Source organism: Pteropus vampyrus, unplaced genomic scaffold (genome assembly GCF_000151845.1).
Source record: "Pteropus vampyrus isolate Shadow unplaced genomic scaffold, Pvam_2.0 Scaffold25, whole genome shotgun sequence".
NCBI classification, from domain to species: Eukaryota; Metazoa; Chordata; class Mammalia; order Chiroptera; family Pteropodidae; genus Pteropus; species Pteropus vampyrus.
In genome coordinates, this window is record NW_011888806.1 from 4,359,566 (window position 1) to 4,374,499 (window position 14,934).

General features: G+C 34.7%; 1 protein-coding gene and 1 pseudogene across 2 annotated transcripts in view; both read right to left on the reverse strand.

Moving 5' to 3' along the window:
• Window positions 1-14,934, reverse strand: part of GRID2 (glutamate ionotropic receptor delta type subunit 2) — a 1,302,586-nt gene that overhangs the window by 198,072 nt on the left and 1,089,580 nt on the right. For both annotated transcript variants that reach the window (XM_011356280.1, XM_011356282.1), the window contains one exon: window positions 8,228-8,423. In XM_011356280.1, the coding sequence (XP_011354582.1) occupies window positions 8,228-8,423 (196 nt within the window). The remainder of the gene's footprint in view (window positions 1-8,227; window positions 8,424-14,934) is intronic.
• LOC111737317 lies at window positions 9,630-9,748 on the reverse strand (annotated as a pseudogene).

Below are 14,934 nucleotides of genomic sequence, written 5' to 3' on the forward strand. Positions count from 1 at the left end.
ATTTCACTAGTCTACTGTCTTTCCCTTTCTCCATAGCAACCATTCCTATCTTCTCTTTAAATTCCCATAGTTTCTATCCTGCTGCTTACACTTTGGTAATGGTCTTGCTTCCTGTTTCCTTTAGTAAATACAAGTAATCTAAAACAAACTTTCACTTGTTCCCACCACTTTACCTTCCAACTATCTGCATGTCTGCCCACACGCTCTATCTTTTCTCCTCTTACTGTAGCCAAACCCTTGTAATTTTAATACCCCTAGTATTTTTGGCAGCTATCATTAAATAATTTAATTCTTAATTAGGTCTTTGTTCACATGTTACCCACACTTTTTGCTCAACTCTTTTTATTCTCAAATGTAATTTTGTGTTGCTGATGTGCTGTTTCTTTGTCCAGCAGGAAGAGATAACTTCAGGGTATAGAAGATAATTTATGAATTTGTTTTGCAGAAGGAAGGACTGTCTCTAGGGTAGCTACAACCAGCTGCTGGTGCCCAGGAGTCTGGTGTGAAAGAGCATAATCTGTGACTCAGTTCCCTGGAACTCCTCCTCCCCTTCCTCCCTTTAAAACTCCTCTGCTTGGTCCAGAACTTCAGAGGTGGCCTTTGGAGATTAGTGCGCTGTCTTCCCAGGCTGGAGGTTTCCTGAATAAAGCAAGTTTTCCTCTTCACTCAACACTTGCCTCTCAAGTATTGGCTTTTGAGCAGCAAGCAGCCAAACTTGTTTTTTTCTTTTTTTTGGTAACATTATTGTGGATAGGTTGTGCTCCTAAGTCTAAACCCTCCACTTGTGCACTGGCGCCCATTACTTATCTACTCAAGGACAGGTCTCCTGTTACTCTCCTGCATCATGAGTTTTCCTTACTGTATCATCTATCAATATACAGATATTGTATATTTATTTCATAAAAAATTTCCCCTAAACCTCACATTCCATTCCAGGAACCCCTTCCATTACTCAACATTTCCTTTTAGCAAAGCTTCTATAAAATGTACCTATTCGCATAATCTCCACTGAATCACTTCTCATTCTTTTTTCTCTCCAGTGTAATTTTAATATCTTTTCCTTTTTCTCTACCAGATCTGCTCCTGTCAAGGTCCACTGGTTGCCAATAAATCATTAATTTTCAGTCTTCATTATACTTGATCCACGAGCATCATTTGACAGACAGTTGATAATTTGAAATTCCTTGAAACACTTTTTAAATTTGTCTTTAAACAACCATTTTTAGTTTTTGTCCTGCATCACTGGCTGATCTTTCCTTGACTCTTTTATACTCTTTTTATCTTTCCCTTCTCTAAAGACTAAATTGTCCCAGGGATTACTCTTCAGGCATCTTTCTTCTATAGATACACACACATCCTTGGTGATATCATCGAGTTTTATTACTTTAAATACAAACTCTATGCTAATATTCTCCAAATATTTATCTCCAGCTAGAACTTCCTCCTGAACACCCAACTCATATGTGCAGCGGCTTTCTTGGCATCTTTATCTAGATAATTAATAAGCATTTCATATAAATTATCATATCAAAGACAATTTCTAATTTGGCTATTCGAAACTGCTCTTTCCATAGTTTTCTCAATCTCGAAAAAAAAAAAAAAAGGCAATTTGATTCTTCCGACTACTTTGAACAAAGACATTGGATTCATCTTTAACTCCTCTTTTCCATACCCCACATTCAATATTTTAGAAAATCTTGTCAGAGCTACCTTCAAAATATATTCAAATTCAGTTACTTCTCACCAATTCTACCATAACCGCTCTGGTCCATCCACCAGTGTATCTCAGATTATTGCAGTGGCCTCCTCACTGGTCTGCTTCCAGCCTTGACACTCCCTCCCCTATGTCCTCTCCTTTTCCATACAGCACCAAGAGTGGACCTTTAAAAGGTAAGTCATATCGTGTCACTCCTCTGCTCACAACTCTCCCCTTAGTTTCCCATCTCAAAATAAAAGTCAAAGTCATTTAAATGGGTCACGAAATATTATACCAGTGATGTTGAACCTCTAATAAATGAGAATCACCTAAAGAGTTTTAAGATCTTTAGGTGCTTTCCATTCCCCAAATAAGATACAACTGGAACCTTAGTGGGATCCAAGCATCGACATTTTTAACAGCCTCCATCCTGCCTAACTCCCACTTTGATATCTCTTACCCCTTTGTCCCACCACCCCCAAAACTCTTTCTGTGCACCTGCTTCAGCACCATTGGTCTTCTTGATAGTCCTCTCCATTAGACTAAGCTAGCTTCTGCCATAGAAATTTTGCAGTGAGCGTTCCTTCTGCCTGAAGCACTTCCTGTCCTTTCTCTCTACCATCTTTATGGCTCATACCTTGTCCTCTTTCAAGTCTCTGTTCAAATGTCACTTTCTCAGAGATGCCTTCTGAGACCATCCAATATACGATGGCAACACCCTGTTTCTGCTTCTGCTCTCTTTCATTCTTACCCTTGCATTTTTTCCTTTATAGTACACATTTATGTGCTTGTTTTCTCTCCACTACAATATAATCTATTTGAGCAAGGACTTCACTTGTTGTATTATACCTCCCAAGCCTATAACAGTGCCTGGTAAATAATAGTTGCTCCCTGATTATGTGCTGAATAAATAAGTTCAGTCCACCCAATTTTTCAGCCAGAGATGAATAAAATGAGTATACTTTCCTCACAATTGCATAGGGTCTGAAGTTTGCCTTTCTGCCACAGTTCTCCAAAAATCCTTGATTTGGGCCAATTTAATATAACCAGTCTTTCATCTTGGCTTTCATTTCAGTCCTCCAGTTTTCCAGCTAGGATTAGAGCTGAGCCCTGAAACCCAGCTCTTGGCAGGAGCCTTGATGCCCCATCTAAACCTTGTCAGTTCCCCTTTCCCCTTACTGCTCTGGGACTTAAGTAGACTAAGTCTACTTAACTGTTATTGATGCTATCTTTCTAATCAATCCAATACTGCTGCTGCCGGCATCACCATCCACTTTTTGGTTGCTATGGTATCCCTTAGAGTTTACACCTCATTGAACTATATAGTCTGAAGTATTATATACTTACCATTGAGATCCTCTGACTAGGACAGGATTTCTAATACTATGAATCCTGAATTTCTTTTTTTTTCCCTAGTAGTCTTTATTGCTGAGGTTCTGCAATAATTTGTTCTTCACCATTTGAGTTATAATAGGTTATCCAGCAATGAATATTGCCCTCTTAATAACCAGAGGCATTTCTATATCAGTGCTACGCACAGATCCTTCATTCCTAGTCAGATCTTCATCTGCAACCTAGAATTTATCTGTTCTCAGAAATTACCTGTCTCATGTCCCAGTTCCTCCTAAAATAATCTGATAGACTAAATTTCCATCATTGTGCTAATGCTAATAACAGCTTAAAGTTATAGTCTTCTAATATATATTTGGGTTTTAACAAAAATTGATTTTCGATGGTGTAATTTAGAATGTTGTTGAGTCACCATCATGGCCTCCTAACTGGTTTCTAGCTTCCACATTGCCACCTAACAGAGTAAATCTTATACAGAGTAAAAGCCCACATAAAATGTTCCATACAGCGCTGTGTTAGCACTTCTCAGACTTTATCATGCATATGAATCTTGTTAGAATGAAATTTGCATTCAGAAGAGTTGAGATGGGCCTAAGAGTCTGCATTTCTAACAAGCTTTCAAGTTAGTTCACAGGCTATGCTATGAGTAATGAGACCCTATATGATTTGCCTTCTTCCTACCACTTGGCCCTCTGCCTCTGTGACCTGTTACACTTCTGATATTATCCCTTATTTCTGGAACTGCACTGACCTCTCATAGTCTTAGGATATCCAGGCATGCACTCACTTACAGCCTTTGCATTGGCTGACCCCTCTGTCTGGAAACACTTCATGCAGATATATATCTCTTTCTCTTTCCCTCTCTCCCGCTTCCTCATCTTCCTTTCCCCATCTGCTTCAAGTTTTTATTCCAGTATCACTTTCTTAGTGAAGACTTTCCTGGCCATCCGATGTAACAAAGTAGTTTATCTTCTCCATGTCCTCCTCTCCCTCACCTACTCTATTTTTCTCCTTAACACTTATCACTACTGAAATACAACATATTTTATTTATCTTGCTTATTATCTGCTTCCTCCACTAGAATATAAACTCCATGAAGGCATTTTGTTTTCATTTGTGTTCACTCCAGTGACTAAAATACTGGCTGATACAGGTGCTCTATAAACAGGTGCTCTATAAACAAGTGTTGGATGAATACATTTAAAAATTCGGTTATATTATTCAAATCACACTTTTTATATTTGTGCAAAAAGTCCTTGGAAGAGGAAAACAAAAATAAATTTGTTCTAGTTTAAATAGGCTACTTTTGGTATAGGTGAGTGTCTCCCAAGAATAGTAGATCAGAACTCATTGACTTAATCCTCATTAAACAGGTTTCTTTGGCAAGAGAAGAATGAAGATATTAGAAGGCATCAGGATCTACCTTCAAGAAAAAGAAACTTAATGAGACTAGTAGCACAATTAAGAACAAGCACAAGCTGTGACATTAATTGGATCTATTTTGTTATAATTAGATTGTGAGGATTGTTTTTCACGATAGTGCAGGTTTTCCTGTAAGGCAGTTACTATATATACATATAAATTCTTGTCAAAGATACTGCAGAAGAAGTTTGGCCTTTTGTGGAATATTAACCTCTGAGGAAATCATTGACAAAGAATAGGAAGCTTCTGTGTGATATGTATAAGACAACTTACTCACGGAAGAAGCCACAACTACATTTCAAGTGTTCTCAGTCTCATGAACTCCCGGTGAGGTTATTGTTTGTTGGTTGGTTGGTTTTGTTTTAATAGAAACTGGCCAAGACCTTGCAAACTGAACCAAAATACATTTTGCTATTACTACCTATTCTCTGTGTAATCAATTTTCACTTGACTGTGATTTTGGTTGAAAGAAATATGTAGTATAAGCAAATTTCACTTTGGTATTTTTCATTATGAATTCTTAAGGATATTCTTCACTACCCCTCTAGTAAATCAGAAAACTGAATAAATGTGGTGTATAAATACTCAAAACTCATAAGTCCTCTTTATCAGCAGACTATCAGGGGATAGAAATCGTTCTCTGGGTCTTTTATTGCATTATCTTTTTTTTATGTCACAATTTTAAGTTAACTTAGGAAATATTAAATAATAATGCTTTGTAGTTACAAATCCCTCATATGTATTTTCTCAGGTAATTTTTAGACTTATGAGCTGATAGCTCTAATCATACTATTTATTGAAGCTTCTACATATATTATTATTATTTTTTTAAGTAATGACAAAACCATAGGAGGTAGAAATTCATGATGAAAATCCTGGAGCCCAGAGATTTGAAGTAACTAGCTAGTCACATTTATACATTTTATTTAAACAACAACAAAAATGAACAGAATTCAAACCCAGGTTGATGTGCGTACCAAGCCCAGGCTTTTGATTCCCACACTGTGATCACTTTACAGATGGGTAAAGTGAGTCTTAGAGAAGACAAGTGACCTACACAAAGTTATACAGCTAAGAACTGGAAGAACCAGGAAAGAAAACCAGATAGTTTGTCTCTATAATTAGAGTTCTTTCTGTTCTTCATACGGATTTTTTTTTTTTTAAGTATGACATTTAACAACATAAGAAATATTAATCCATATTGAAGGGTGATGAAATGGCTACATATTTAAAGAAAAGAGAAATAGCAAAGCTTAAAGAATAATGAACACAATTTCTCAAAACATGCCACAAAATTATCAATGGTCTAGTCAAAGACACCTTTATTTCATGGAATCTCATGTTGAAATATTCTCTGTGAATATTTAAAATTTATTTTTACGTATACCCAAATATCAAATTAAATTCCATATGGTTAAACAACATAAAAGTAAAAAAAAAAAAAAAAACCCAGAAAATGTAGAAAACTGTACATATGTACTTGGGAAAGGAGAGATTTTCTTAAACAATGCTGAAGACCTTAGAAGATATACATCTATATCTTAACACATATATGACTATTAAAGATTTTAAGTGGCAATTGATATCCTATATCTTTATGATTTATATATTATTCTGGAAATACAAGAATATAAGTGGTATACCCAGTTTGTACTAATACAAAGAACGTAAGGGATATGAGTTATGTGTGTGTATAAGAACATAAGAATAAAACAAGGCCTTGTTTACATGTATCCACTTTTCTGGGCACTTCAGAAAGTTATAAGAGTCTCTTATGGTCTCACTATTTCCACTCTTTTTATCTTCTTAGGGAGCCTTATGCGATAACTGTACCTCAAGTAGATTCATTCCTTCTTTAATTTCTACAATAGCACTCTATATGTTTATTTCATGGCATTTATCAAATTTAACTCATTTTGTTTGATTATATATTTTAGTTCCCATTTCTATCTCTCTCACCAGACTATATTTCATGAATCTAATGATCATTTCTCTGTGGTTAAGTTTATCTCCAATTCCTAGATCAGTGCTTGGTATAAAAATGGTACTTAGCAAATATTGGACGAATAAGTAAATAATAAATGAGTAAATATGTAAGCTTTTAAAAAATTTTTTTGATTAGAAATCTGTCTTCAGGGAGAAAAAAATAAAGTTTCTTTAGAATAATATGGTATAGAAAAAGGTTGTAAAGTGTGGAGAGCTTTGGCTTCTAAAATGGAATGGAAATATAAACAATGAATTTCAATTTATACTCATCTTCAAGGAAACAAAATTATTTTTAACAGTAGACATTGTGAAGAAAAAAATAACTCTTCCAAAAACCATTTAGTATACTTATTCAGAAGGTTATATTCATTTACATCCTACGAGAAACTACTAAACACTAAAATGCATACTCTCCCTTATTCCCCAGACAACATATATGTCCATTTACCCACCCATTCTCCCCACCTTCCCCCAACCCCCACTAACTTAAGGACACCATATTAAACTTCCAGGAGCCAATGGGCCTCTTGAGAAAAACAATAAAGAAACATTTAAGGATTAATACGTGGGCCCTGGGAAACTGGAATAAATACAATAAGGGTGAAGGAGTTAGAGGCCATTTCTAATTTTTTAAGGACATTCACTTCCTTAAAGGTATTATTAGTACTTGGAGAGAACTTTATATGAGCATCATCATTTTTTTTAAGTAATAGTATCAATATAGTGACTGCAAAAATTACTAGGCTAACTCTAGGGGGCCATAGCAATAGCAGTAGCAGATATAGAACATCATATGAAAAGGCATGGAATAATGTTTGAACCTGTGGCAGAATAATTTTTATAGTCATCAAAACATTCTCCAATATGGTATTATTGAGTCTGATTTTGAACAAGGAACTCAGATTTGAGGTCCAAATTGTTCTACTATGGAAGGTCACAGAGAAAAAAGTGTATACTACCATTGCAGCTGTTATTGACATTCATTTATTCATTCATTCATCCTATAATTATTTATTGAATATCAGCCATTGTGATTTTCACTGTGTAGCCACTAAAATAATTTTAAGCAAAAATCATTCAGTTCTTACATGGAGGTTGATGGGACCCGAGAAAGAATTACTTCTGTATACATATGTATAAACTATAGACCAGAATAAAAACTAGCTTCCTGTTCTTCGCACAAAGAACTGCTTTCTAAGCCGCTTTCCTCTTTTTTTTTTTTTTTTTTTTTTGTAAAATAACTTCTATATTATGGTTATATAAAGATAAGATATAACAATTTTTACTTTCAGAAATAGAAACAGTCATTTGCAGAAACTTTGTTGACAAGATGAACTTTTACTCACAGATAGCTTTACATAATGATAAGTAAATATAAGGTTTTCATCTAAAAACAAATGTAGTGTAGAAAATACCTTGAATCATTTGAAAGAATTGGATAACCTGAATGATATTTGGAATTTGATTTGTGAAAACCTTCTTAGTCTTCATGTGTATAAGTCTCTGACCCTGTTCTGAACAAAATACCAGCTCATGTCTTCTAGCTTTGGATTACATTGGAAACAGATCCTTTAGAGATACCATAGAGGGCTCTGGATTCCCTCTATTGGAATACTGAGTCACCTCAAAATCTTCTTCAATCAATGGAAGATATAATTGAACTGAAAACTCTATGTCAAAGTTAACATTAAAAACAATTAACCAATCTCAACTTAGCAATTTCAACAGAGAAGACAAAATGGTAGGCTATGAATGAAGAACTATGGCCAGTACCTTTTGAATGCCTGCTTGAGACTCCAGAACGTTATTCTCTGACCCATTGCTTCGGTTGATCATCCGCCACATTTGGGAATACATGCTATCCCTCTCAAAAGGATTCATTCCCTTCATGCGAACGTGCTCATACACTGCAGAGTCCAGGACCGTGCCGTAAGGGATGTCTGTCTGTTTGGAAAGGTCCTGGAGAGACCTGGATTATTAGGAGAGATGAGAGACAAAAGAAAGAATAATAAATATTTTCAAGTAGAAATAAAGCTAAAGTAAGCAAAGAGCAATATATGTAAATACAAATGTCAAATTGCTTTTCTTATTTGTTGTTTATTAATATTAAGATGTAATATGTAAGGAGAATTGCTGTTTGGATGTATGACAATTATCTGGATCATGAGAAGATAAAATCATTAGTGAAGGAAAAGTGGAAATTTTTAGTGGTAAGGCAATGCTTTTTTTGTAAATCTTCATTGCAAAATCAATAAATAAATGCATATATAAATAAATGAAATCTAGCAATCCCATCAAAGCAAAGACAAACTAAATTAGATTGCTAGGTAACCATAAAATTATTTAATTTTTAAAAAAATTTCAGTATGCTATAAGCCTTAAGCCCATGTTCCTTTAGGTAGCAAGGTTTAAATATTTTCATAAAATAATTATATTTTCCATAAACAACATGTTTTGAGGTCAAGTGTATACTTAAAAAATAGTATTTATAATAGTCATTACTTATTGAGTGGCTACTACACAATGCCAGGCAGTCGACATACATTATTTACAGTAATGCCTCATGTTCATATATTTTACACATTTTACAGATGAGGAAACTTAAGTTGAGATAATAAAGGACTTGCTCAATGTGGCAGTCAGTGAGGAATAGAGATGGAATTCAAATGTAGATCTGACTGGCTTCAAAGGCCATATTATTTCTACTTCAAGATGCTGACTCTTATTTCTATATTTATTCTGCTATATTATTTGTTTTAAATGTCTATGTGTCAGTGTGTGTGAGAGAGCAAGATGGGAAGAGAGAGGAGGAAGGGAAACAGAGAGAGAGGGAGAGAGAGGTGGGGAGCAGGGAGAGAGACAGAAAAGACAGAAGGAGAGGGAAGGAAGAAGAGAGAAGTATTTATTTGTATTCAAATGAAATTAATTTCATGCTTCTGTAAAACTAAATATGTTTTCAGCTTTCTCTTTTACAGAATAATGCTCCAGAATTTTCAAATCAATCTTTGAGTTAGATGATATCTACTTTTTCCAGGTTATCTCTAAATAAGTAGTCAGTTTCCTTACTCTGAACCAAGTACCATTCCACTGGATCTCACTGAGTTTGTGTAGGTGCCCAACTCCAATGAATGACATTTAAAAACAAATATGTGTCTTTAGCATACCGTTCAAAGTTAGATACTGGCACCTGGTCTTCCTAGGTGGTCTCCCAGCCAAGTACTAACCAGGCCCGATTCTGCTTAACTTCCAAGATCAAACAGGATTGGGCTTGTTCAGGGTGGTGTGGTCGTAGACTACTTTGAGCAAAATTTAAATCTGCATTTTATTGAGATTTATGTTATTGATGTATATCATTTACTTTATGGAAACTACCATGATAATTCACTTCCGCTGTATACTTTTGCTGCATGAAATAATGCACTTAAAAATCACTATTTGAAGGAAAGAATTTTCTGGAATATTCTACAACTATTGAAGTAATTCTACCATTTATAAAAGATAGAGTAAAGTGGCAGTATAAATGAAGAATAGATAGCAAAATCTGAAATATAAGTGTGCTACATGTACCTAGGATATAACTTAATACCAGAGTGACAGGGCATTTGTTCCTAGGAAATACCATAATTACCTTGGTCATAGTGTAACAATGAGAATTTTGATTCAAAAGAACAATTTAGCTCTCTTTTATTGCTGTTTCAAGTTGTAGGATTAAAACTGTATTCAAACATTAACAGTTTAACATATTTCCTAATATTTAGTGGAGGATGCTCTAAAGTGGTAACACAGGAAAGAAAGGAAATATATCTATATGGGTTATAATAGGCCCATTCCTTTAATTTCTATTAATACAAGGGCCTAGGCTAGGGAAGCGTACAGAGTTTTCATCTTCTAGAACCTGAAGGTCTACAGCCGGAGAAGGCCATGTTAGGGTTCAGCAGAAACCCTCTCGAATAGGATTGGTCACTTGCTGCCTAAATGGTTCTGGTAATCATTCCTTTTTAAATTAAATTTATTGAGGTGACAATGGTTAATAAAATTATATGGGTTTCAAGTGTACAATTAAAAAGTAAACTGAACACAAGCCAAAGTTAAATTTCCTTCTGTCATCATATATTTGCCCTGGCAATCGCTCTTGATTATAATTGTTAAGCTTCAATTTGGTGGTACTAAGATCAGAGTTTAGGGGTGAAAATTTTTTATGCCTATGTTTAAATACCTAACTGGTTTGCCCAAATACTCATACTAGTAAAATACTCCGAAATAAATTAACACTCTTTCTTCATTTTCCATGAAAAGACAATGAAATCAAATGTTGGTATCTTTAACATAATTAGGTTTTTAACACAGCATCATCTTAATGTTATCTTTACAACTTGAATATAGAATTATAATACAGAATTTAGTTGGTGAAACTCTTTTGTATGCAATGAATTTTTAAAAGAAATATCTTAATATATCATTTATGTGAAGTTCCTGATGCCAGGAAAAAAGGCAGTTTATTTTCAACATACTTTAAATTCAGGCAGTTTATTTTCAACATACTTTAAATTAAGGGTATTTTATACCTTAGAACGAAGGTATGTTCCCTATAGCTTCATTTCCTATAACAAGTTCAGCTTACAAATTTGCCTTGAGATATGCTTGCAATAAAAATTATAACTTGTCTAATCAGTATCATTCCATTATAGTACGCCAAGATAGTAACAAAGGTGACAAAAAAAAAAAAATAAAACAAAATGAAGTGAGCTCAAATAGCTTATTATAGAAAGAGAAGGCTGTTTTAGGAGCCCAGCACAGAAAGGGAGTGCCTATCATAAGTGGTCATTTTGTTATTTTCATGCTAATAAGATTTTAGAGCAAAGTCAGCAGAAATGTTACAGCCTATATTATGATCCTCTAAAAGAAATCTAGTAAGTTACACTACAAGTGGGAATCCTCAAACATTGTATCCGAAGGTCAATACCTAGGTGGATTTGAGACATGCCAAATTGTTTTAAAATGCAAAACAATTCTAAAATAATTAAGAATCTAATATATAAATTAATTTACCATGGAACATATTGACATTTCTTTTTACACAATTGGCAATGTTTACCCAGGCCATAGAAGGAATGGGAAAATCTAGAGCATACTAGAAAAGAGTTAACTCTGAATACACTCATACTAGGATATTCCATTTCTCCACCTAACCACACAAAATCCACATATACTCACATAAAACTCACTGAATTATCACTCTGTGACTCCATTAAGCCTGAGCCCCCCTTCCAAATCCACACTCCCAGTCATGCACATAGAGTAAAATATGAGTGTCTGTAACTGTAAGTGGTGAATGAGAGCTTTGCCGCTCTAATCAGCCTTATTTTCTCATCATCTTACTGAGATTCTTCTTTTATTCCTCATAGTAATTTCCTAGATGACTAGAGACCTGGGTACCAAACAATATTGAGAGTTGGTAGGTAAATATATAGTTATTTGCATAAACATTACAAATACTAAGAAATTTTAATTTAGGTCACTCTGTAAACTTTAGGAATTTGAGCAAATCTAGGCTGATTTCAAACTCTTTCCACGAGAAAAGAAAACATTTAAAACCCTTCAAGCATTGAAAATTAATTTTGACACATGGGATAGTCTGATATATCTGATAGCAATAGCTTTGACATTGGGTAGATTAGATTTTAAAATCAAGCAGATCTGTTAATTTGTGAGTTATGTGATGTTAGGTACCCTTGTGAATCTTACTTTCCTCATCTATAAATGGAGAGAATAACAGTATCCTCTTCAAGGAGTTATTGTCACACTTGTCACATCAATATTTGAACAACTTATCTATTATTTTTATATGAAGATCATTATTATAACGATTCCTCTCCTTATAATGCCTTGTGTAATGGTTATTAATAGATCTGTGTGTGTACGATTGTGGAGCAGGATAACCTCTTATAAATATTGTTGAAGAAGAGATTCATGAATCGAAGTCAAAACTAATTTCTCATTTCCTTTCCTAGTAAAAGATTGAATCTATGATTCAAATGGTCATAACTTTCTTCATAGCAAACTCTTTGGGACATTTATATGACTTTGTGTTAATGAAATTACTTTATAATAAATGTGTTGATAAAAATACATTTCTAAATTTTCAACTATTTAAAAATCTAATGCCTATTCTTCCTTCGGTGGACTTTCCCTCATATTTTTATCTATTTTCCTTTAACGAAAGACTAGATCTTACCTATGTAAACTTTAAAAAATCTCCCATAAACTTCTTTTCCATCTCAATTATTTCTCTTGTTGCCTGCCTTTCTCCCTTCTTTCCCTTCTTCCTTCCTTCCTTCCTTCCTTCCTTCCTTCCTTCCTTCCTTCCTTTTCTCTCTCTCTCTCTCTCTCTTTCTCTCTCCCTCTCTTTCTCTCTCCTTCCCTCTTTATCTCTTTCTTCCTTTCTTTCTTTTAAACATTTGAGCCTGTTTGTATGGAGTGCTCACCAACAAATGACAAGAGTTCTAGCTCTGGAGAATTGTAAGTCTAATCCCATCTTTCATGGAATGGAACAAGTCAACTCAAGTTGTCACATCAGAAGGGATTTTTCTTCTGGGGATGAAATAATGGAATTTGGTTGATAAGCTAGACACTAAATGCTTCAGGCAAAGAGGGATGACAGTAGAAGGGGCACAAGTAGGGTATAGTAAAAGTATCCTCCAACTCAGTTCAGGATTTTCCCCTCACACTTTCTCCCTAGCTTCCTCCTCTGGATGCTGATTTCAGTATCTGCCAAAGGACAGACATTGTAGTCCCAAGATCCCTTAGTAACCACATAAACAGCCTGCCTGGTGCCCACTGCTGTTCACTGGCTGCAGCAGCTGAGAGCTGTTGTACGTACAGCACAGAGGCAGGCTTTCCAGCATAAAAAAGTGATCTGAAATTTACAACTTAAAAGCACAACCAATATGCCAACAGAGTGAGAATTAGTGTCACTGAGACCTAATGAGCATGCAAAGTGTTGGAAAATGGTCTGAGGTGGTCAGGGAAGATAGCCTGACACTGAGAGGTACTGCCAACAGCTGTGCACTGGGCAACTGCTTAGTTTCTAAGCAACTGGGTTTAGAAAAACATAAAGATTTGAGTTTCATTCCTTGGACAAATTATTTAAACGTTCCAAATTGTCACTTCTTTGCCTATTAGACAGGAGGAAATAATAATTATGTAATAAGGTATCTGGAAGTTTGCAGTGGATATTGCATATAAGACACTTAGCTTAGTAGTTAGCTCTCTGTAAGTGCTCAATTACTGGTAGTTGTGATTATTAATTTTATTACTGTTATTACTATTATTTTGTTCTCTATGGTTTCTGGAATTGCCATCTCCTTATTTTCCCACCAATTAGATTAATTCTCAGCTAATCCCTCTTTCTCACCAATGGCCTTTCTCTGTAACACCCCCACCCCATCTAATCTCTCATCAAGTTCCGTAGATTTTACCATACTGCAAGTCTGTCACTACCTTTGCCTTTCCATCACCAATATCCTCATAAATTTTACCTGGAAAATTATTTCTAAGCCTTTTTCCTATCTCTACTCTCACCTACCTCTAATTTATCCTCTCTGCACCAAAGCTAAAGTGGTCTTTCTGATATGCAAATCTGATCCTATCTCTGCCTTATTTAAATAGTTTCTAGGTAGCCCACTGTCCTAAGAACTCCCTAGTATATAAGATCCTTCAAAAATTTGGCCAATTTCTTTTTCTTTTCTCAGAAACAATCTTTCGCTTCATTCATGTTCATATTATAAGGCAAACATCCTATCCTCATTCCTTGTTTTTTCACAGCTCCATGTCTTGGTAGATGTTTTCTCAGCACGAGATCAAACTCCACAGCCTCCCTAGTGCTCTTCTAATACTTAGAATATGTTCATATTTTAACATTGTGTTATGAAATTTTACTTCTTTGTCTACCTCATTAGAATATACATTATTGATTCTCAGAATTATTACTTTTTAAAAATTCATCTTTGAAATTTAGAACCTAGTCCAGAATCTGGAAAGTAGTCAACAATCCATGAAACTTACTTGTTTTGGCTACTCTTCATTACTAAAAAGATACTTTAATCTTGAAAAAACCAGCATTCCCATTAAGCTAGCATTGCGTAGAATTGGGTATTTTACTATTCATCATCAGACATTTTGTGGGTGACTAATCATGCCCAGTATAATATTTTGTAATTAAAAACTAAAAAAAATCCCATTATTTTAAAGGGAGCTTTGGAAATTTCCCCTGTAACAAAGTCAGTTACAACAGTTTAGTGGTTACCAGAGGAAAAGTGGGGAGGAGAGAAGTAGATAAAGGAAAGAGAGGGTTAAATATATGATGACAGAAAGATTTAACTTTGGATGGTGAACACATAATGTAATATACATATGATGTATTATTGAATTGTACACTTGAAACCTATATAATTTTATTAACCAATGTCACCCCAATAAAT